General features: G+C 44.5%; 1 protein-coding gene across 1 annotated transcript in view; it reads right to left on the bottom strand.

Annotated features, from left to right (window-relative positions):
* CDYL (chromodomain Y like) overlaps positions 1 to 24,248 on the bottom strand; it is a 270,153-nt gene extending 245,905 nt beyond the window's left edge. The window contains exons 1-3 of the mRNA XM_058285185.2: positions 24,135 to 24,248; positions 17,243 to 17,390; positions 4,135 to 4,224 (exon numbers count right to left, since the gene is read on the bottom strand). Of these exons, the coding sequence (XP_058141168.1) occupies positions 4,135 to 4,224; positions 17,243 to 17,245 (93 nt within the window). The 5' untranslated portion in view covers positions 17,246 to 17,390; positions 24,135 to 24,248. The remainder of the gene's footprint in view (positions 1 to 4,134; positions 4,225 to 17,242; positions 17,391 to 24,134) is intronic.
* Between the last annotated feature and the right edge of the window lie 437 nt (positions 24,249 to 24,685).

Below are 24,685 nucleotides of genomic sequence, written 5' to 3'. Positions count from 1 at the left end.
CAATGCCAAGTGTTCCCTGGGAGTCAAATTTGTCCCCCTTTGAGAATCCTTGGCTTAAGGTGGGGCTAGACCCTAATTTCATTTGTTCCTCATTACACAGAGCCTGCTGTTAGCTCTTCCCAGCTCTGCCTAGTAGGGAGAAAGTACTGATTTGATGTAGTTAGGACACAACGTGGAACGAAGTATATTTAGTTAATTATACTTGAAAATTTAAATAAAACAGGTATAATTTAATAAATGACTAATACAGATCATGCATTCTCCTTTGTACTTTATACTAAGGCTTATATCTCCTTAATACTTCATACGAAAGTTTTTTAAAAGTATAGGAAAGTACAATATCAGTTGTTTCTATGTTTCTATCTCGATTTTCTTCCCTATGAGAAATTTAGTGTGTATCCAGTCAGGTGTTCATACTTTTACTGCACAGATATGCTTCTGTAAACAATATTTGGTGTGGCTTTGGGTATTTGAAAGCATTTATTTGTTGATGTAGTGGTTACTTCAGCGAATCATTCTTCATATTCTTTGTTCATTTTTCTATTGGGTTTTCTTTTAAAAATGCATTTAAAAGATTTTAGTTGTTCCATATACCAATGCTTTGTTTGTTTTATATATACAAATATCTTCTGTCTGTTTTTAATCTGTCTTTTCACTTCTTGTAACCTGTTTATTGTTGTGTTGGAGTTTTTGACTTAGAGTCCAGTATTTAAATATTTTATTGTTTGTCTTTTTTGGGCTTTCTGTTAGAAATCCTTTCCCACTTCAAGGCCATGAAGATATCCTATATTTCTAAATGTTTTAATACTTTATTTTAATATTTATTTCTTTAAGCCCTCCAAGGTCTTTCGTGTACATGGTGTGAGGTAAGGATCTCAGTATTATCTCTCACCCTCACACACAGCAATTCTATGAGATTGGCATTATTACCATTTGACAGATGGATAAACCAAGATTTTGGGAGATAAGCATCTGGCCCAGGTTGCATATATATAATAGTAAAAGGCAGTAGAACCAGTGTTTGAATCCAAGTTTGTTGTGACTCCAAACCCCATGCTTTCCCAGGTAGCATGATGTGCTCTAGGTACATATAATACTTTACCTCTCAGGAATTTTCTTGCACCCTATTGTGAAGTTATTGCTTCTCATTAGGTGTATCCTGGAATGCAGACTCTGAAGATAATTCATTTCCGTTCCAGGGTAGGACTTCAGGTCCACTTTGGCCCAGGTTTCGCTGAGCCAAGTCTGGTTTGAGTCAGTGGTCAGTAACCAAATCTTGAACTGATCTGGGAACACTCACCCATCTTCCTGGACAAAAGAGATGGAGCTGGGCTGAAGGAGGTAGATATGGTGGAATTAGGGCAGAAAGAAGGGTACCAAATTGTCCAGAACAGCTATTTATAGGGTTTTTAAAAATATTATTGATTTATATGATATTTATAATTATGCCACAATGTAAGACTATTAGTGTCTTTTCTGCAATTTTTGTTGCAAATATTTCTCCATCTTGGGCATGAGTTCCAGAACACAGATATAAACAGAATTCACAGCAAGAGGTCATTTAGTGGGACTTTTCTTGTTTTCACTGAGTTGTGGGTCCCAAAGCTGAGGGCCATTGACTTTAATTTCTCCACGTTAATTCCTTTATATATATGTTACTTTTCCACATTAATTCTGAAGGGAGCTGCTAGGCAGTCGTGCGAGCCTCGCCAGGAGGCCACCAAACCGGCTGTGCAGCCACCTCATCTCCACCCCAGCTGGCCTATATAAACAGGACAGAAAGGAACGCTGCGAGGGGGACTTCCTCTAGCAGGCAGCCTTCCGGCCAGGGCGAGATTCTCAATTCACAGATGTAAGGGGGTTGTGCCTAGAATTCAGGGGGGCCCACGAATGTGCATGGGAAAAATAACCCTACCTCATCCCACTCGAGATCACAGGTATTTTCCCATCACGTATGGCCGCTGCAGGTATCTCAAAATAACATTTATACCCATCGAGGCTGAGAAACGACTGATAGGACGTGTTCCATGATGTTCTAATAAATAAGCATTTATTACTAGAGCAACAGGTTTGAAAACGGTGATGATAACAGCATTTCGATGTACTTGGCTTCCTCTGTAAAATCTGGTATTTGTTATTTTGTAATGTTTTTAAAAACATCATTCTGAGCCACAAGCTACTCCTCTGGGGAAGTGAGTGGCCCGGGACCTCAAAACGGAGGGGGGCTGCTGCCCCGCCTTGCCCGGGTGCTCGCTGAGGTGCAGGCACCTGTGCACGGGCCAGGCGCCGCCTCCGAGCCGGGAGAGCCCCCGGGGGTGCTGCCCTTTGTCCCCAGTCCCCGTGTGAGCAGAGACGGCCCCGCTTTTCCTCTGGGGAGTCTGACGGCACGTCCTGGCCGAAGCGCCCAGGCCAGCAGCGGGGAAGGGGAGCGGGGAGCAGGCGCAGGAGCCTTCCCGGCCTCCCCGCTGGGGAGGGAAGGCGCGCTGGAGGAAGCGCCTGGGCCCGGGGTGCGGCCGACGCGGCAGCTTGTGCTGGCCCTGGCCCGCCCTCCGCCCGGGGAGCACCGCCGGGTGGGAGCCCGCGAGCCGGCTCAGACCCGGGGGCCGCCCGCGCCTCCCCTGGGTGGGGCCGTAGTGCCAGGGGGAGACCCCCGCAGGCTCCCCCAGGACCCGCGGAGCAGGGCCCTGGCGGGGAAGGGCGTTCTGCCCGGGGAACGCGGCAGCGGCTGGAAGGAGCAGCACTGGCCCCTGCTCCCTCCAGGTGGTTCCCGCGCGCCCCGCACCCCGGAGGGCCGGGAAGGAGCAGGAGAGGGGGCAAAAAGAAGGGAAGGCAATCCAGGAGCCAAAGAGCGCTCCTGCCCGGAAGGGCGCTGGGGGCCCAAGGGAAAAGGGATGTGGAATTAATTTTTGATTTTTTTGCCCAGCTGGCCTTTGTCATGTCTGAGATGGAATCTTTTTTTTTTTTTAGGTACCAGAGGCACCGAGAACCGAACCCGGACCTCCTGTGTGGGAAGCAGGCGCTCAACTTCTGAGCCACATCTGCTCCCTGAAATGGAATCTTCATGACAAGAAGACAAGAACAAGGCTGTTCTTAAAAAGGATGCCACTTCACACCCACTCCCATGGCTATGATGAAAGACAGAAATAACAAGTGTAGGCCAGACCACAGAGAAATAAGAATCCTTGGGTATGGCTTGTTGGAATCTAAAACCGCGCAGCTCCTGTGGAAAACAGTTGGGTGGTTTCTCAGACAGCTGAACCTGGAATTACCACAGGACCCGGCAATTCCACTTCTTGATTAGATACTTACACGCCAATGTTGATAGCAGCATTATTCAAGAGAGCCCATGGGGTGAGGGGGTGGGGGGTGTCCGGGAACCTCTTATATTTTTTGAATGTAAATTACAAAAAAATAAAGAAAAAAAAAAAGAGAACCCAAAAGTGGCAACTGAAGTGTCCATCAACAGAGGAGTGGATAGACAATATGTGGTATATACACACAATGGACTACTATTCAGCCATAAAAAGGAACCAAGCTCTGATTCATGCGACGACATGGATGAACCTTGAAAACGTTATGCTGTGTGCAAGAAGCTGGCCACAACAGGTCAAATATGATATAAACCCCCTTATATGGAACATCTAGAATAAGCAAATTAGAGGTTACCAGGGGCACGGAGGAAGGGGGAAGGGGAAGTTCTAGCTAAACAGGTACAGAGTTTCTGTTTGGGGTGATGAAAGCATTTTGGCAATGGTGGCACAATATTGTGAATGCAATTAGTACCACCGAATTGTACACTTAAAAACAGGTGAATGGGAAATTTTGTGGTGCATGGTATAGAGAAATGTTACCACAGTAAACAATACACATAAACAAAACCCAACCCAGAGTGAGAAATGAGCGACGTGTTCAACCCCAGGAATCAAGAAAGAATGGGAAAGGGACATTTGAAAGCAAAGAAACAAAGCCAATTTTCATGTTTGTTGACAGCACAATTGAAACTTCTTTGTGCGGTTTTTTTTTTTTTAAACACAACTCACTTTTTCCCACATGTCATCATCACATAGACTGTAGGGTTTAATCCGGCTGGAGTTATTTTGCCCTCCTGCGAGAGGGGAGCCCCTGCAGGCCTACCTGCCAGCTTTGCTTGCAGAGTGCTTGCCCTTCTTCCTCCGGTTTGTAGGGCTGCTCTTGATGGAGTCTCAGGTGACTACTGCTCAGGCCCTGGAGGACGAGAGGAAGGGGCAGCCCGTGAGACCCGTGGGAGACATGGGCGCTTATCTCACCCTATGTCCGGAGCGCGAGGGAATGCCTTGCCGGCTCAGGACGTCAGCCGGTGCCTCCTGGCTTTGGGCCACCCGGGCTGGACCATGGCAGGAAACCGATCCCTTAGCTGGTGAGGCAGATGACCGGGGGTAGCCCAGATTTGCTGACAGCTCCTGGAGGGTCTGACTCGGCTTTTCATTGCCAGCGTTCCTCTCCCCGTGGCTCTGTAGGCCATGGGCTCTCACCATCCACACTGCATCTCTACAACCCCAGCTCCTTCCTAACCAGAGCAATCCCGCCAACCACAGTCTGCCTTCCAACCTTCCTCGTTCTGCCCGTGTCTATTTTCTTCCATTATTATATCGTATACCTTCTCCATCTTAAATCTAATACTTTTTTCCTTCTTTTCCTTTTGCTCATCAAATGCCTTCTCCCATTTTTTTTCTCCATTAACTTTTTTTTTTTAAACTCAGAATTCAAGGGATGCTGAGAATTTCCTTCTCACTTTAAACCAACTCCACAAGTTCATTTTTAATTCAATCTTTTAAATTTTTATCGTGCAGTACTTCATACACAGAGAGCATATAGAATAAAGCAACTTCCCTTGTGTTAGAAACCCGGAAGAAATAGAGCATATCATCTTCCTTCCTGTTCCCCACAGGTTACCAGTGCCTTGAATTTTCCTACATAGTCATTTTTGCAGGAGGTTATATTCCAAGAATATTTTGTGACTCCGTGATGGGAAGAAGCAGCCAGGAGCAAAAGGCCCCTTCCTTTTACTCACAAAGTATGTGCCTTGGACTGAGGCCCAGGACAGTTCCTGAAATTCTTACCATTTGAATCAGATCATGAAGGTCCTTTTTAAAAAGTAATGCTGTTATTGTAATGATGTTCTTTCATCATCTGTAACAAATGTGTCACAACAATGGAGGGTGCCGGTGGTGGGGAGATGCATGGGAATCCTGCATGGTATGCCTGATTTGCTAACTCACAACCTAGCAGAAAAAACAATTATGATGGTTATACAAGTGGCCTAATATATTAGTACCCATTGACATCACAGGAAGGACTTTAATCTTAAGAGATACTCATAAAGAAGAAAATGGGGGGAAGTGGCCCAGTGGATAGGGCATCCACCTACCACATGGGAGGTCCGCGTTCAAACCCTGGGCCTCCTTGACCCGTGTGGAGCTGGCCCATGCACAGTGCTGATGCGCGCAAGGAGTGCCCTGCCACGCAGGGGTGTCCCCCGCATAGGGGAGCCCCACACGCAAAGAGTGCACCCCGTTAGGAGAGCTGCCCAGTGCAAAAGAAAGTGCAGCCTGCCTAAGTATGGCGCTGCACACACGGAGAGTTGATGCAGCAAGATGACGCAACAAAAAGAAACACAGATTCCTGTGCCGTGGAAAACAACAGAAAACAAAGAAGAAGCCGCAGCAAATAGACACAGAGAACAGACAACTGGGGGGGGGGGGGGAGGAGAGAGAAAGAAATAAAATAAATCTTTAAAAAAAAAAAAAGAAAATGGGGTGGGAAATCCCTGATTTGGCAACATTTCATGTACAAAAGAACTGGGTGGGGGTGGGGGGAGTAAGTTAACGACAGGGTTTACAGGAGTCAAAGGTGTTAAGTAACTTTGAAAAAGACGGAGTCATAGAAAGTATTACTAAACGTGGAGTTCCAAACACAGGAAATACCAGCCATGCTGTGTTCACATGAGAGCCAGAATGGTCTCCTCAACTGTAATGAAATGACCAAAGTAATACTTGTTTAAGGCCCAGACTTTGAAAACACACAACAAAGGTGAACATGGCAAGTCATCAGTATCTCATCAGTCCAGATAACCACTTGTAACATTTTTGGGGAAATAGTTCTCGTGTACATTTGCCAAATAGAAGCTAAAAACATTACGAGGAAGAGTACACAGCTGTATAAAGAGGAAGCCACTGAATGGAGCGGGGAGTGAGGGTGTTTAACCTCAACTGTACGGAAGGTTGTCAAGTGAAGAGGAGAGTCCAATTATTTTGTGCACCTTTAGAGGGACTATGAAAACCAGAGATCTACAGAGAAGATGCCAGAAGGGGAGGGGAGGGTCTTAAATTAATTGGATGGTTTTGCCTAGGGCTATTTCCCTAATAGGCCTCCTCACTTTTTATAGGATATTTACTCCGTTCCAATCATATAATATAGTCTCCCGGTGTTCTCCTAAGTCACAGACTGAATTCTATCACTGTCCCCCCCGCTGAAACACAGTCAGAGACCTTGCTCTCTTCTGAGTAAAGATCCCCCTTCTTAGCCTGTCATTCCACAGGCTAAGAGAACACTCAAGTCTCCCATGACCTGGAGTCACATTTCAATCACAGCAGCCGACTCTCCTCTGCTCCGCAGAGCAGGCATGTCACAGCTCACGAACTTTTCTTGCATCAAATTCGGATGCTAACTGCCTCTGGGGAGCCCTCTTTTCTGATCCTGTGGCTCCATGGGTTGCTCTGAGCAGGCTGTCTTGGATAAAGGTAATTGGATTACTGATGCCTCTAGACTTCAAGCTCCTCGAGGTCAGGCACCCCACATATTGCTTTTGAAGCCTCTCACCTCCATCGCAGAATGGACACATTGAAAATAAACGTTGGCTGATTTGACTGCCAGTTACAAGGGCAATGTCTATAGGAAACCCATCATCTGTGTATTTTGTTGACTCTTCCCTTTTCTTCCCTCTTTAGTCAAATCCAGCTTGGCTCAGGAACAAGGCTTTAGAATTATTGACTTACTGAGCAAGACATTGGTGCCCATACTGAAGTCATTTAGGCTTTGTCTCCCAAAGGATTTCCTTCCCTCCCTGGAGAGCGTGGGAATACTTTATTTGACTATAATATCTCAGAAAAACACATAGTCAAGCCTCAGTGGCCAATTCTGTAGTTTACCTTCCTTTCAGCAGATGCTCCTAATTTTCAGACTGGTTTACTGTGCCACCTGGCACTCACCTTTAATTTTCACTACTGGTGGTTGCTGACACTCTCCTCTCAGTGAAAGTTGACTCAGGCCAGGCTTCCAAGAGCACTGAGTAAGAACTGGCCGTAACCTCTTCCATTCTTGAGCTGGGCTGTGTGCCAGCATTCGGGAGAGTTCAGTTTGGGGAATTCCATGGGCAGTAACCAAGGGATGATGCCGAGGTGGGGTTTGTGTAGAGGAGAGGGAATTTTATCCCAATTCTATTGTTGTAGTCATCAGTCTATGTTGCAATGTATGAGTTTACGTGTGTGACTACTAAACTGGATGGACCAGATACACAGAAGACACCAGAAGCAAGTACTTTGAGTTGACTTGCTATTCAGAGGGAGCCTGGGACCATGGAGGAAAGAAGAGCTATGGAGAGGAGCAAACCTGGGACTGTATCTGGAAACGATAACTGAGACCAGATAAAAGCCCGGGCACTTGTGAATTTGGCCTAAATTAAATTGAATAGAATGAAACCATGCAACGAATTTAAGTCGCCTTAGATTGTAGTCCAAGCTTGCTTTGAATTGCAGAAAAAATAGCTCTCTCCACTTTAAATGGCTCCTGACCTCTTCGCGCTGAAGTGGGGAAGATGGAGAGTAGAGCAAGGAGAGGCCTCTGAAGCCACTGGGTCTCTCTGAAGGAGAAGTATTCTCAGATCTTTTTCCAGTTGGAAGCAGCACTCCATCCAAGTAACCCAAGCCATCTGTCCTGGGGCTTCCTAGCAAGACTTCAGCAACATTTTGCTTTCCTTCTCTCTAATGGGCAAGAGCCCAAGACTTTTCAACAGGCATGGAGTGAAAACTATCTTTTCTCAGGCCTTTTTTTTTTTTTAAAGACCTTAACAAAAAATGAGAGAAGTTGTAGGTTTACAGAAAAATCATGCATCAAATAAAGAGCTCCCATATAAACAGAATCTTTCAATCCGCCTCTGCGTGGCTGGCTCCTGTCATCCTTAAAAAATTAAAAAAATAATTAAGTCAATAGCCTATCAATTGCTCAGAACCCTGGTAGCAGAAAGAACTGGAAATGGCCCACAACGGAGTGGGCTCCACGAGGAAGGCAGTGGAGGGAGAGGGAAGTGAGCGGAGGAAGCTGTGGCTTCTCACTCGCAGAGGCGTGGTCAAGGTCAAGGGAGCGTCCTGGGGGCTGGGAAAGGTAAGGTGGCCCCGGGGGGTGGGGGAGGGACTGAGCCTGCGCAGAGCCGACTAAGCGGCAGAGCTCGCGTTGTGGGACGTCAAAGGTGGCTCATTCAAGTCTAATTGTAATGGGCGTGGTCAGAGGTGGGCGTGGCCAGGGAGAGGCGTGGCCGCCGGGTCCTTTCCTGCGTGGGGACTGATAGTACCCCAAGAGAGCCAAATGGTTTAGCTGGTTGAAGTAAGATCCCAGCCCCACCCCATTAAAAAAAAATAGACATAAATTCTGACGCGTGGACTAGCGCTGTATAATCAGTAGTTGCCAGAAGGCTTAACATATCACCCATCGAACCCATACGTGGCTTCTGTCAACAGTACCAAGTTTGGTGCCAAAGCCGTGGAGAGAAGGCAGCAACGGCCTTTAAAACGTGGAAAATGCTGGTGACGCAGGAGAAAGAACAAGCAAGACTGAAACCTGCTAGTCTTAAACCACAAACACCAGAAACCAGTCAGCGTTCCGTTTGTCTCCACTTCACTACTGACTTGTCTAAATAACCCTCATTGACCGTGAGCCCCCCCCCCCCCCCGCCCCGGGGAGGGGACAGAGGCACTTCTCCAGAACACTGTTCTGTATCCCACCCTAGAGGGCAGCTGGAAGCAGTTTGTCAGAGAAAGTGCAAGAAAGAGAACCGTGTCTCCTCCGGCCTTATGTTACATGCAACAGCAGTACTTGGAAAATACAATATTTCTTTTTTGGTGGGGCTAAAGGTCGACTGGAGAGAGACAGAAGGAGAAAAGAAACACTTGATTTTGAAAAAGCAAATGATACTCGGTTAGAATAGTGCAGAGAGATGATGTGATAATTTTTCTCATTTTTTTCTGTACTACCTCATACTGTTTGCAGCAGGTTGACTGAGTTCATAGGAGGATGTTGTGTTTTACAACTGTACCCCACAGATGGACCAGACCTTTTTTCTGAGTCTAAGAAGAACCCTTAAGTTTCCTCTTCATAAATGAGATCCTTACCTTCCTCCCTCATCTGAATGCATGTTACTTGGAAAAACGTCATTACTTATTGATTTGGATGATATCAAAAGAGTTGAAACAAAGAAAACTCCTAATTCTTTGGAAACCCTTTGTTCATTGGAATGCTTAACTTGCCTCTTACTTCATCCTAATTATTTGCACAATGCCACGGAAGTAGCATTTGGAGATCCTATGGCATTTTCCGGAAAATACATTTCTTAAATTAGAAAAATATAAAGCTACTAAACATAAACTCACTAAAACCATGTGTATGGACTAGGTAAGGTGTGTAGAGCATGAAGATGAGAAAGATTAGTAATTTAGAGCCTACCTAGTGTCAGGTATTTTTTGAAATTAGACTCTTTAAAGGGTGGAGTGGAATCTCAGAATAACCTGTTCAGAATCACTCGAGATAATCAGGATGCTTCACAGAAAAGCTGCTGGTCTTTGAATGGGACATTGGTTGCCAAGATGCTGTGGTTGAAGAATTTAAGCCTTTTGCTATCAGGATGAAATCTAATTTTATGATACATTGGAATTTTAACCTCTAAAAATTGGATTCATGTTGGTTGAGGGGTTAATGCTGTAGAATCTTTTGGGGATTATGTTGGTGATAGATTTCCTGTCATGCTTCTTCTGTAAACTCAAGTTGCCACTTTTAGCGAATCCGAAGTTGTAGACAGTACATTAATACAGTTCAGTGCTGCTTGGTAATTTGCTCAATTTGTTTCTGATTTTGACATGAATGGAGGCACTTTGGAAACGCACAGAGACCTTCACCATCAGTAAGGACAGGCTGCTTCTGAGTGACAGCACTGGCAGGGTAAATGCAACCCTACACATATAAACTCCTGCATGCCACATGAAAAGACCCTTAAATCATTTTATTGGAATTATAAAGGGAGTAGGCACAGCGCTCAAATAGGATAACTAAAATAATTCTGTAAGTATCTTTTAAAAAAGATTTTTTAAAATTAATTTTTAAAATTATCCCCCACCCCCACCCTTGTGGCTTTTTATGTGCTGTCTGCTCTGTGTCCATTTGCTGTGCATTCTTCTGTGTCTGTATTTATTTATATTTATTTATTCTCCCCCCCCCTTGCAGCTTGTTTTTGCCGTCTGCTCTCTGTGTCCATTCGTTGCGTGCTCTTCTGTGTTGCTGCTTGTCTCCCTTTTTCCTTGTGTCAGCTTGCTGAGTCGGCTCTCTGTGGTGCCCAAGCCAGCAGCTCTCTGCAGTGTGTGGGCGAGCCTGCCTTCACAAGGAGGCCCCGGGACACGAACCCAGGGCCTCCCATATGGTAGGCGGGAGCCCAACTGATTGAGCCATAGTCACTTCCCCCATAAGTATCTTTTTAACCCCCAGGTTAAGTTGACTGAAACCAGGCCAGTCAAGGAGGCATGGAGAGTGAATAGCTTGATTTCTGTTTACTTCCGCAAGGACTGGTTAGAGCCGAAAACTCAGATTTGGATACTACCAGGTTGTGTCAGGGAAATGATATATATATGCCTAAAACGATGCCTTAGAATTTCCCTAAAAGTCTAAATGGCTAGGAGCTAGGCGTCAGCCTTTCTTCGGGCACCTCTAGACCTGTTCTGTCCTGCTGTAAAACGGGGATGCTGATGGGTAAGGATTCCAGGGACAGGCTTCGTCCCTCTGCTTCTCGGGGGCTACAGCCTGGACTGGCTGTGGGAGGAGAGTGAGGGCTGCTGGCTCCTTCCCTGCGGGTTGCGGTCACTTGGCCACGGATTCCCGCTTAGGGACTCCCCGCTCATCAGCCGCCTTCTGCAGGTTGTGCTGATCCCGGTTCTCTTCCTGGCCTCTTCAGGCGCTAGTGGCTCCCCACTGTTGCCAGCCCGGGGAGACTGCCCTGGATCTTGTCGCTTCCCCTAATTCTAGCCCACACCTCCATAAATCGTCTCTTTATTGAGCGCTCCTCAATTACTCGGTTTGGCTGTGCCATCTGCCTGCCACCTGGACCCTGACGGAGTCGTGCTCAGCCCAGCAGTATTTACATAGTAGGGCATTCATGAAAGGCCCGTTTCGCTCAATTAGATGGCGCGGTCTAGCCGTTCCGCTGTTTTCGTTCCAAGGCGGCTGGTGCTAGGGTGACCAGTTGCTGCAGTTTGCCAGGATCCGAGGGAGGGTCCCAGGACACAGGCCTTTGAGTTTTAAAACTGGCACAGCTCCAGACCAACCACAGGGAGTTGATCATCCTAGAGCTGATCTTTCTTTTGAACTGGTGTTTGAAGAACATCAGCTTACCTTTTATTTTATTTTTAAAGATTCATTTCCTTATCTATTCCCCCTTCGCCCCCAGTGGTTTGCACTTGCTGTGTGCTCTCTGTGTCTGTTCATTGTGTGCTCGTCTTCTTTTTTTTCTGTTATTTTTTTTATTAAAGTTAATAGATCACAAGGAACGTGACATTAAAAAACATAAAGAAAACAAAAAGCATAAGAAGTTCCCATGGAACCCACTTCCCATCCCCCACCTCATCATTTTTGTAAATTGTATTTTTTTGAAGATATATACATCACACAAAAAATGTTACATTAAAAAATATAAGAGGTTCCGGTATAACTTCCACCCTCCCCCCACCCCACTCCTCCCACACCAAGAACTTCCCCCAGCATTGTGGCACGCTCATTGCCCTCGGCGAACACATTTTGGGGCACTGCTGCACCACATAGATAATAGTTTACCCTGTGGTTCACACTCTCCCCCAGTACATTCAGTGGGTTATGGCAGGATATATAAAGTTCAGCATCTGATCCTGAAATATCATTTAGGACAATTCAAAATCTCAAAAATGCCCCCACATCACATCTCTACTTCCCTCTCCCTGCCCTCAACAAATACTATGGCCATTTTCTACACCTTGATGCTCAAATTTCTTCTATTACTGGTCACAATAGTTTTATAGTAGAATATCAGTAAGTCCACTCTAGTCCATATTTTATTCCTCCATTCTGTGGACCCTGGGATGGTGATGTCCTCGCCACCTCTAGATCAAGAGGGGGCTTAGATTCCACACGGATGATGGATGCAGTTCCTCTGCCTGCAGTTGTAGGCACTCTTGATTCCCTGGTGTGGTGGTTTCGTCTTCTTTTTAGAAGGCACCGGGAACTGAACCTGGGACCTCCCATGTGAGAGGGAGGTGCCCATTTGCTTGAACCACCTCTGCTCCTTGCTTGTGGTATCTCTCGTTATGTTTCCTTGTTGTAATGCAGCAAGCTGACACAATGTTAGCTGATCTCTTAAAAGACTTCTATTATATCGAAGCTAGAACTGTTTTCTCAAACTGTAAGTTTTTCCCACCTAAGATCTGTGTCTGATCCTCTTAGGGCAAATGGGTGTCAAGAGAAGAGAGCAGGCATTGCTGTGTCTGTCCAAATCTGTTCACTCTCCAGGGAAAATCACCTGAGGAACAGGTAAGCCGGCAAGGAGGGAAGTACAGGTATCTTTAGGTAGTTTCAAATGAATAACATAGCAAAGTGTGTCACGGGAAACTGGCGCAGCTCGAATATTGCTCTTCATTTAAAAAAACACATTTAGACATTGTAAATGGCCATTTCTTGTTTCCCTGTCCTTCCTATGTGCTAACCCGAGTACCTAAGAAGGTATTTATGTATTATGAAGAGCACATTTTATTGCTTTGTGTTACTTATTCCATTTATTGGTGTATTTTAATTCCTAAGAGACAGATTAGTTGGAAAGGAAAAGTAGTAATCCCAAATAAATCTAACATTTTGAGAAGAAATCTTTACGTTGGGTTAATAGATGGAGTATAGTTTTATTATTTCCATTTTTTTCCATTAGAAATATGGTTAGTAAATGATTATATTAACAGCTATCATACTGCTTTAGTAAATAGGCTATCAGGGAGGAAGAAATTTAATTGGGTTAGAAATCTACAATGATCTGAATGCTTTTCAATTCAAGATAATATTTTCCAGTAGGAGAGCTCTTGACTATTTGCCACAGGAAACCAGGATTTCAAACTTGCATCCCTTTACCCCTGCCATTTGATATCCATTTCTCTTGATCTGTTTCTGCAATGCTCGCTGCCACGCCCTGCAATCATTGTTGCCTTTTTGAGTTTGGACATGTTATCTAAAACATACTAGTAGTGTTGGTTATAGCAATTAAGTTAGAATTTAAGAACCTTATCTCAGGTGCCTCAGGATAACTCCCTTTGGTATTATCTTTACATTCTTCCAGGGCAAAGAAAATGTTTTTCACCAAAATGGCTATCATTAATGTTATTCATAGTATTTTCCAATGATAAAATACTATAAAGGGATATTGACCTAAATGTACTTAATTGAGCTTAATTGAGCTCATTTTAACAAATATTTATTGAATGCCTACTATCTGTAAGAGGATGACAGAAAATAGAAGGACTAATTCAAACATCACAATACTGGAAAGAGAAAACATCAGTAGCCATTCATTTGGTGGGGTTTGAAAAATTACATGACATATTCAGAGATTCTTTTTCAGACTGATTTTCAAGACCGGACTCCCCTTTTGTTATATTTGTGATAATTGTTATAATTTGACTCCATGCTTATACGTGATAAATTTTTGTTTCTTCCAGAGAAATATGAGGACTTGAAATAAGGTCCTAGAGTAGCACAGTACCCTCTCCCTAGGTTTCATGGCCGGCCTCCATACTTTGTAAGCCTAGTTTGTGATGCTTACGGTTGCTAATGCAATAGAGTTTAAGTTTAATGGGCTTATTAATGATCAGGTCATAACCTGGAGTTGCTATAACCGTTGAAATAGATTGCAAAGCGGAGTACAGAGGAGGAAGGATCTGTGACTCTAATTGAACAAAGTGGGGAGAATTTGGCCCAAATCTTAGTTTTTCTTGGGAGAAGAGACACTCTTCTTTTCCTGTAATGGCAATACAAGTTACACTGGGGAAAGCGGCAAGAGAAACAAAATTCTGGTGACCCTTTCAGGAAGAGGTTGTGCTCCTAAAATGATCAAGAGCCGACCCATTGCAGATGGACAGGTCATCTGACCTCGGAGGACCTCATCTTGGGGAACAGTGGCCTACCTGGGGGCATAGCCTCCAACCCCCATCCCCCATAAAGAGTTCTCTTGTCTTTGTTTTCTCCATTATAGGTTTATATCTGTGGCTCCTGAACGAGTTTTAATCTTCATGAAATGAAACATTGCTTTAAAAGCTAGTAAAGTCCAGTATCGTATTGATTAACGCGATTAGTGGCCAGTCCTGGAGTGGGGGTCAAGATAAGTATATTGATGGGAAAGGGGTACCATGAGATGGATGAGAAGTACTTGAGAGGATATCAGATGAAGCCAAAGTAAACTACTTGATGTTAAATTTTCCCTAAGGACAATATGTGTTGATATAGTTAAAATAAATATCTCTTTTGTTCCTGTAATTCTACTACTACACATTTATAGTAAGAAAAAAAAAAAAAAACCAAACTCCCAGATATATGAACAAGAGTGAATGTCTCTATACTTTATTTTTCTGTAAATGTAAATCTAAACCTTCTCTAAAAATAAAGTTTATCATTACAAAAAACATTTAAAAATTATGAGTTTCAGTAAGGCTAAAGAAGGGAACTAACCTTGTACAACTATTCTGTCAGCATTTAAAATTTTTGATTTAGATATCTTTCATTGTTTATTATTTAGTTAACATTGATTGAGTTAATTTATTTCAAAGCTAGTTATAATTCAAGGAACACAGGTTTCAGTTTATTCCTAAATAATGACTTATTTTCTTCACTTTTAAGGGCTTTCATAATTCATTTGGAGGGGTGTGAGAACCTCGCCAATTTGTGGTGAATTGTTATCCCTGTATCTGTTCATATCTGTATCTGTATTTATGTATGCATAAATGTATCTATAAATTTCTTTGCATCTATGTATTTATCATATTACTTGAGTATGAATGATTTCATTCCGTATTATTTCATGAGACTACTTATATCTGCACAAGTTACTGCATTGTAAAATTAGGCATACACATTCACACAGATACCACAAAAGAGTAAAGTACAAGAATGTTATCACAGTATTATCTAAAAATAGCATACATATACATGGATATTTTAAAGAAAGTCATGACATTATTTAGTGAAAAAGAAAACACCATCAAAAGTTCTACATAGGGAGCGGATGAAGCTCAAGCAGTTGAGTACCTGCTTCCCATGTATGAGATTCTGGGCTCAATCCCTGGTACCTCCTAAAAAACAAAAATCTGTATAACATCATCCAATTTTTGTTTAAAAAATAGAATCAATATGCAAATATGCACAGAAAAGTTTGGAACTATAAGCCATATTTTCTCTGGGTAGGAGAGAATATGGATGATTTTTCACCTTTTTTATACTTTTAAGATTGTGTGTGTGTGTAAGCTATGGACAGGTATTATCTTAAAAATCAGAAAAGCAACAAAAGAAACAAAAGGGGAGCATATATGGCTCAACCAGTTGGGTACCTGTCTCCTACATGGGAGGTCCTGGGTTCGGTTCCCAGTGCCTCCTAAAGAAGACGAGCAGATGCAATGAGATGACACAAAGAGCTGACAGAGCGAGTAGATGCAATGAGCAGTCACAATGAGCAGACATCGAACAGACGCAGCAAGCAGACAACATGTGAAAACAATGAGCAGACAAACAAGGGAGCCATCTCAGTGAGAGGAGGAAGAAAATAAAATGAAAAAACTGAGGTAAAACTTTGCCCGCATTTGACCTTGAGCCTAGAGGTCAAACTGCAGCATGTAGCCCCTTTGCTGGGAAATTTAGAGCGCCAGCTGCTCGTGGAATCTGGAACCACAACAAAGAACACAACTGTCTAAATAGGAAAGTCAGAGGAGTGCTTTCAAACAGGACCGTGGGCTCGAGGTGTCTTGGAAAGCCTTTTCCTCCCACCCATTCCTCTCTTCCTGATTTCCTTTCCTTGTACTTGGACTTAAATGCTTTGTTCTGTTTTCCGACTTATTCCCAAAACTGACTTGGGCCTCCACCAAGGCTCCAGATGGGACATAATCCTGCCCTCATTTGATCTTGCATAGCTCTTTGCTCTGCTCTTAGGGTACCTGTCTCGCTTGATCTGTCTGGGGTTGGCTCGGGCACCCGTCCTAGTCCCTGTGTGGAATAAAATCTCCTTGAAGCCTTGTGTTGGGCTTTGTCACTGCCACACATCCTGAAGCACTCGCCCCATGCCCTCCTGGTGGAAGGCATCCACAGCCATGTACAGCTAATGAACAGGTTAAAGTATAAACAAATGACTTCTTTAGTTGCTCGTTGTCATGATATCTGGACTTGCTCATTATTTCTTAGCAATGCAGAAAACCACTTGCACATTCTACCTTGCCCTGCCAATTATTCAGCCAGCGCTCACTGAAGGTAAGGCCGAAAGAATCAGCGCTACCTTTGCGGATTTTTGTAAACAGGGGTAGAAGCTGTGCTATCGTTTGACTTGGAGGACGTGGAAAATGGAATGCAGCCAGCTGCTTAGAAGGTCATTAAAGTTATTAAAGAGCAATCAGTGCCTTGAAAGTAACTGCTGCAATGATGCAGAAGCTCTGGCGATGGAAAAATTAATTTAGAGAAGCCATATGGGAGAATATTTAAGGAGAATGGAAGGAGAGGAGAGCTCACACGAGAGAAGGCATTGGCAGAACGGCTACGGTATTTTAACTATGGAATTCCAGAATGCTTATGTGGAACCATATCTGAATACGTAATGATAGAATCATTATTTTTAAGTAATGGGGTCCGTCTAAGGATTCTGCACTTCTATGTCAGAACCAGATACGCGACAGGAAGGTCTTACCATTGCTTCTTGTCAAAAAGAACTCTCTGGCAGTCCTCTCTGTATTGCCAGTTCTGCGCCCTGCTTTCCCCTGGGCTGGCCTCCGTCCTGCCCGGAATGCCATACAAAGCTTCGGGGGTCTCTGCTCGCTGCGTCCTCCGACTACCACCTGCAATTACAACCCCGACAAGAGGCATTTACTAAAGGAAATGGAAAACTGAGGCCCGTCGATCCGCATTCCTAAGGTCCACATTGAATCTGAGAGCAAGCCAGAATTTTGTGCTTGTGCAGAGGAAGCAATAAATAATCATTAAGCCCTGCGTCAGAAGCACCAGCGCATTCAAAATGATAACGGGTAACAGGCCATGTTTAGAGTTGTCCAACCTGCTCTTCTTGACCACAATGGATGTCGATATCTCGGTTTCCTGCGATTTATAAGGAAGTCTTGCAATTTAGTAAAAAGTAAATAAGCCACGCTGGTTGCTATTTATCACCGAGGTGTGAAGGCGGCGGCCCATGGTCTTGTGAATGTGTCTAGACCACAGCCTAATGGCCATCTTAGCGCCTCCCCTTTTCTTCCCTTCGGTTCTCTGTTGGTCTTCTCTGCTGCAGAAAGTTTAGTAGTCAGGGAAAGGACGACAGCAGGGCAAGAGATGGCTCTTACCTCTGGGAACCTGCAGTCTAGCAGGGAGACAAACATATACTCATAGTCTTAGGCATTAGGGTCTGACAATGAGGAAAAAGCAACAAGGTGTTCACATGGAGACGAAGAAGTGATTAATTCTAGTCAGGAACAAGGCACGCGGCATGAGAAAGCCCTGCTGTGTTTTCACAGCAGCGAGTGGTTGGGCAGGCCCCGAGTGCAGGGTTCCCAGAAGCACGTTTTCCGGGCGGGGGGTGGTGGTGCTGGTGCTGGAAAGTCTCTACCTCGTGGAATTTGTTTTGGATAAATCCGAGAGCTGAGGTCATTCCCCTGGGTTTTACCAAGGTGACAATGGCACTTATCTTTAAATCCATTTTAACTCATGGCTTACATGGCCAAGCAGAGTCCCGATGCAGAGGGAACATCAAGATGGGGAGGTCTTTAAATTCTGTCACCCCAGGTTACTGGAAGAACCGCGGCGTTTCTCTGTAACCAGCCGGAATGCTGATGGAATTCTGTAATAGGAAGCGCGGCCCAGTTACTCCTGCCTGGTACCGAGATGCGGTTGGGGAATGTGTGACGTGACCTTAAAGGACTGATGTCATCACCCAATTTGTCCATGGGCCCTAACTGGGCTTCACACCAATGGCAGCTGGCCTTTTACTTCCTGGTTTAATTTGGGATCGAATGTGCTCTTCTTGGAAACTGACTTCCTGGTTTAAGGCAGGGAAATGTTCCAGGTCATTGGAAAGCTGAAGAAGCTGGTGGCCAGGACAGTGGGACCCCTCGCCCCAGAGCCAAGCAGCTGCCATGCCATGAGCGGGCTCTGCTGGCCTTCGGCCTCGCAAACAACAGTGATCGCATCTTCTATTTAGTGAGCGCTCATTATGTACCAGGCATTAGCTCTAAGTGTTGCACATGTATTCTCTAACTTAAACACCCCAACAACCTGCGAAGAAGCGTCAATACGAATTCCCACTTTACTGACCAACAACTGCAGATCACAGAGGATAAGTAACTTCCCCAGAGTCATGTAGTAAGTGGTGGAGCTGGAATTTGAACCGTGCAATCTGATGTTCTTGCCCTTTTATCCCCCTTCCTCTGTCAAAACCTGATTTCAGAAAAGATATCTGAAACCTAGCGACACCAGGTATAAATATCCCCCAAGACGAGGCAGGGCCTGGTGGCTAGAAACATGACCATGAGTTTGGTTGGAAACATGACCATGAGTTTGAGTTCTGCCTCTGTAACACCGCGTGACCTGACAAACTAACTCTTCCACCTTCACTTTCCTCAGCGGTATGGTGGTGCTGACAGCGGCCGGGACCTCACCGGCGGTTCCAAGCGTGAAATGAAATGATACACACGGAATACCTGGCCCACAGCGAATGCTCACGAACTGTTAGCTAGTTTTGCATTACCCACAGGCTCGTAGGTGTGAATTCTCCACTGCTGGGGTGTTTCTCTTTTACCAACCCTTAGCTGAATGCTGAAAGAAATGACTCTAACGGTACGATGTTCAGCAGTCTCTTCTCAAGTTTTCATTATTGCAATTTGCTTGAATACGTAAGGAAGTGTGACAAGTTCAAAATAACACAGACAAAGGCAAGTCACCTTGTGTCCCCCACATGGTGGACTTGGACTCATTGCTGATTCTTAGGGGGAGCACTTTTAAAGGACCATCTGAAAGTTACACCTGTCTTGAGGGCCAGCCTTTCCTTTAGTCCAGCCTTTCCTTTAGTGCAAGCTTCCTCCTCTTGCTGCTTCTCTAGAAAGCCTGGTTGGGAATGAGGAGCACGTTCAAGGGTGGGAGAGCCCCAGACTCAGGGAGCTGAATTCCCAGCTTGCCTTGGCCGTGAGCTGGCTGTGTGATATTGACTCTTACTTCCATCCGCGGTAAAATGAGGACTTGAAACTAGAGAACCTTCTGGGCCCGTTTCACCTCACCCCCTCGTTTTGATGTGGGGGATGATGAATGAGAAAATTAAGTGACTTTCCCAAGGTCACACACTCCCTAAGTGGCAGAGCTGAGAGCAGAAAGAAACCCATTTCCTCGTCCCTAGTTCTTGCGGCTTGGATCTCTGTAGCAGATGAGCCGTGAATGTTTTTCTTTGCTCTCGCATCCCATTTCATTTAAGTAGAAGCCCTTTTGAGCTCTAAAATTCTCTAACTCTAAAGCTATAAATCTTCTTACTTTTGGGGACCAGCAGTTTTTCCAGGTGTGAAGGATCATATAGTGAAAGAGGACAAAGCCTCTTTGTGCCCCAGTAAGAAGGGCCCCAGGGAGGCAGGGTGCAGAGGTGAGATAGCTCACTGAGAGCAGCTGTCCCCGTCTCAAGAGCAGGGGCCAAGGAAGGAAGCTGTGCCCTTCATCTCTGCCCTGCAGGTGGTTTTGCCTGCTGGTGCCTTACCTTGGCTTAAAGCTGCCAGCCGCTGGGGAGGAGGCAGCAGCCATCTGTGTGGGTCCAAACCCTTCCGTCTTCTTTACTCCCTGTGACAGTTTGAAGCTTTGTGTGGATCCCAGAAAAGATCGTGTCTTTTGAGCTAATCCATTCCTGTGCATGCAGGTGGGAACTCTTGATTAAATTACTTCTGTTAAGGGTCCTTGAATAGATCGAATGACCCAGGGTAGGTCTTAATCCTCTTACTGGAGTCCTTTATAAATGGAGGACTAAGAGCAGCAAGACAGAAAAAAGCTGTGAAGACAGAGAAATCCCAAGAGGCTGAGAGAGGCTGGAGGCCAGAGGCTGGAATTAGTGGAACACAGTGGCATGGAAAGAGGCCTCTGAAAGACTGAAAGAGACAAGGTCCAGAGGACAGGGGCAAGACGGGCCATATGCCTGATTACCCACAGCTAAGCTCTTGGAGAAAGTAAGCCTGGAGGAGAAGGCAGAGACCCAGACTGGCAGAGCTGCCACTGGGTCTTGTCACAGGGCAGGAGTCCAGGACTGCCAGCAGCTGACCTTCAGCGATGCCTTGATTTGGACATTTTCACAGCTTCAGAGCTGCAAGCTTTTGGCCTAATAAATTTCCTTTGTAAAAGCCAACCCATTTCCGGTATATTGCTCCCAGCAGCTTTTAGCAAACGAAAATACTTCCCTTGCCTCTCTCACTATCTCCACCATCATTTGAGACCCTGCCAATGGCTTTTTCCAGGAAGAAAACTCAGGGTCATTTCTGGCATCTCTCCACACCATAGAAATGGAAATCATTTCCTCATCTGCCAGTGACTTGGAATAACAGACCTGTATTGCTAGAGTACAGAAATCTTAATTCTCTCTGCCATCCCTCCTACCTGCCTGGCAAAGGGAGCAGACTTAGCATCTCTATATGAGATGCTCAGTCTTTTCTAATCCTTGAGCTCCATACAAGCATCAGGAGACAGGACTTTTTCAGGCCACTTCTGTATTCAGAATGATTAACAGTTTGCCTAGCAGAGTCTGTTTCTATTTAACTGTTTGATATTTATTTATATTTATTTTCTTTATTACTCTGCCAGTGGCCTTCCCTCCCTGCCACCTGAGTTGAATCCTCTCACTGGCCAATTTAGATATGTAGTTCCTCAGTCAGACCCATTGCTGGGGTCAGTCTTTGGTGTGTATCCAAGGTGACAAATCCAGAAGTGGAAATGTCACCATTAGAGCTATATGTCAGGATCACGTCTGCAGTAGCCTACCCAGAGCCTGGGAGTCTGGTGCTTGAGAAACCAGAGGGGCTGGAGAGTGGGTTGGAGAGTTGGATTTGGAGGGGGCAATGATGAGTCTGGTTTTAGTCAGTGCTTATTTACTCATCAGTAAGCAAACTTTGGTTCAGCCCCTTCTTTGAAGTGAGCCCTGTATTTCAACATGGAGATAGAAGTGTCCTCACTTCGCTGTGTCTCTTAAGGGAGGACACTTGGAAGTCCTTCTGTGGCCTCTCTGCTTGTCCTCTGTCTGACCGAGTGTTGGTGCTGGTAGCAGTAGTTCAGGGAAGGTCAGGGGCTTTCCAGATTGATGTTGGAGCATGGAGCACTCAGCTCCAGTCATCCATTTGGGTGGGGTGGCCCTTAGTGGATGGCTCCTTGGCTTTGACTTTTCCTTTTGGATACTCCCACATGGGACCCACAACCACTACCTGGTCTAGATCTCATTCTTAATATAAAGCTGTAGATTTAGGTTCTGAGTCTTCTCATTTATAACACCAGGAACTGCCAAGCAGAGTAGGAATGAATGTGGAACCATGAAATCATCCAGCTAACAAGACTGAGTAGCTGTAAAAGTGGCCATCAGCAGGGGCTGAGCAGACTTCAGGGCTCCTTTCTCTGATAGTCTGGTTTCTTTGGACCAAATATGCTACCTCCAAGGTTTATAGTGGCTACCCATCATGTCATCACAGGAGGATCTCTGTTGTCAAACCTTGAGAGAAAGAGCAAAATATCCTTGGCTGGTAGGCAAATAATGGGTTCGAAGATCTTTTGTTCTCAATACATCTATATGCCCTTGTTTTCCCCTGACTTTAGACACATGGTCCCATTAAAGTGATGAATGTGAAGATTAAACCAGGCAGGGAGGTCAAAGAGGGTCCCTGAGGAAGAGTATATTGATGTCAGATTGGAAAGAAGAGTAGAGGCTAATTAGGGGAGGGGTGGCAGGGTCAGAGGTTGGAGCTAGCAGGGGGTGTGGAGAGTATTCTACATGAAGGAACAGCAAGGACAAAAGTCCAGAGCATGGGACAAATCAAAATATAGTAGACGTGGTAGAAGATGAGGTTGGAGAGAGAGATGAGGAATGGACTAGCCCCTTAAGTTCATCTTTATCCTATGATCAGTGGGTTGGCAGTGAAAGGCTTTTAAAGCAGGGAGGTGACATTAATCAGACTTTCACTTTGAAAAAATCATTATGGTTGCTGTGTAAAGATAAGATTAGAGAAAGGTCAGAGGATTTTGGGGAGGAGTTCAAGTGAGAGATGATGATAACTTGGTCTATAGTGATGGTACTAGAGACATAAAGAAATGAACCAAATGCAGAGAGAATTAGGAAGCAGACTTGAAAGTCCATGGCAATGGGATAGAGGTGAGGATGTGAATCAATAGAAGTTATAAGGGTTAACTCCTAGGGTTCCAGGTGGGCGAACTGAATGAATGAGAAGTGCCCTTTACTGCCATGGGAAACTTACAAGAGGACCAATTTGATAGGAAGATGATGAGTTCAGTTTCAGACATCCTGAGTTTGAGGAGCCTTTGAGAGTTCTTAAGAGGCGTTAGCAAGTGATAACTGGATAAATGAACCTGATGTTTAGAAAAGAGATCAGGGCTAGACATATACTTTTGTGAGACTATAGACTGCCATTGGTCTATAGATGGGTCTATAGGACATGGACATCGTGTCCTGCTATCAATTCAACTCCATAGATCTAATATGGAACTTCTCATGTTTTCTCCATGTCAATATCTTTCTTACATTAATGACGAATCATTCTTCCAGGCATTCAGTCTACAATCTGGACATAATTGGGACTTCTACCTTTTCTCTATTCCCAAATCTCATTAGTTATGAAGTCCAGATTTTTCTTCTTTTGACATGTCTCTTGCAGAGTTCTCTTTCCTTTTATTCAAATTATATAAAATACCTGACAATTGGTGCCTACATTTTATCTCCCAACACTGATCTCCATCCTGAACACTGTAGCCAAGTTAGTTTTTCTTTTTTTCAGAGGAGTTATTTCCATCATCCATTCCTACTTCATGGACAGCCAAGATTGCACTGTGGGCAGTACCATGTAAGGTGAAGAGCAAGGTCAGGGGAATTCCCTTTTAAATTTGTTTCTGCTATTAAATTGAACAAAGTACAGACAGACATTTTTTTTTTTTAAGTTGAGATATGAATCAGCCAGGGGTTGAACCTAGAATCTTCTGATCCATGGTCAGACATGTTATCCATTGCCCCACTGGCCTCCTAGACTTTCTTAGACAGTGCATTCACTATTCTATTCCTCAACAGCCTTTCAGTAATTCCCCTATGGCCTCCATGGTGAAAATTTAACTCCTTGGTTTAGAAGGCAAGGGCTTCCATAATTTGTCTTCAATCTATTTTTCAGCTTTCTGCTTCCCTATAAGAATAGTTTTAAAACTCATTTAAAGTTATAGAAACTTTTGTTCAAATGGAGTCTTTTTCAAATACACAGCAGCTCCATACATGGAGCCTATGAAAGTAGAGCTTTTGGTTGAAGTAAGGATAGGAGTCTCAGCTTGATTTCCTCTCTCCCCTCCCATTGCCTCCTTCCCTTTCCCACCTGTTTTGTACCCTGAGATGAGTCTCTTTGGAACGTTGTTTGAAATCCATGGCTTTCCAGAAATGGTCTAGGTTAAGAATAGGTGTTCTCCTTAAGGAAAAAGTGGGTCACTAAACTTAAGTTTCCCTCCTCTGTGCCCCTGGGCTGCCTCTTCTCGGGTTGTTCCCTCATGGGGCAGGGGCCCTGCCTCATAAAAGGCCCCCTCTATGATGTAATGCTAATATCCTCAACCATACTCTGGAATGACTACAGCAGCAGATTTAATTGTATTGCTTCTCGTAACATCCTTCAAAAAAGCTAAGGACATAAATCAAAGCACAACCCAGTACAAGCAGTTTTAAAGATGACCACCTCATGTGGTACATTGATAGATTGCTCTCTTGGTCTGATTTGATCTAGAAAATGTGATATTAAAAGTAGTGGTTTCCAAACCTGGTCAATCCTCAGAAACATCTGGGGAACTTTTAAATATAGGTATAGTCAATTCTTATTTGTGGTAATAATGTCAGCAACTATTCAAAAATTGCTCCTAGGGTTAGGTTTCTGTGAAC

The sequence above is a fragment of the Dasypus novemcinctus genome, chromosome 22, assembly GCF_030445035.2.
Source record: "Dasypus novemcinctus isolate mDasNov1 chromosome 22, mDasNov1.1.hap2, whole genome shotgun sequence".
Taxonomy (NCBI): domain Eukaryota; kingdom Metazoa; phylum Chordata; class Mammalia; order Cingulata; family Dasypodidae; genus Dasypus; species Dasypus novemcinctus.
Note: the sequence above shows the minus strand (reverse complement) of the source record. Positions and strands in the feature narration are given on the sequence as shown.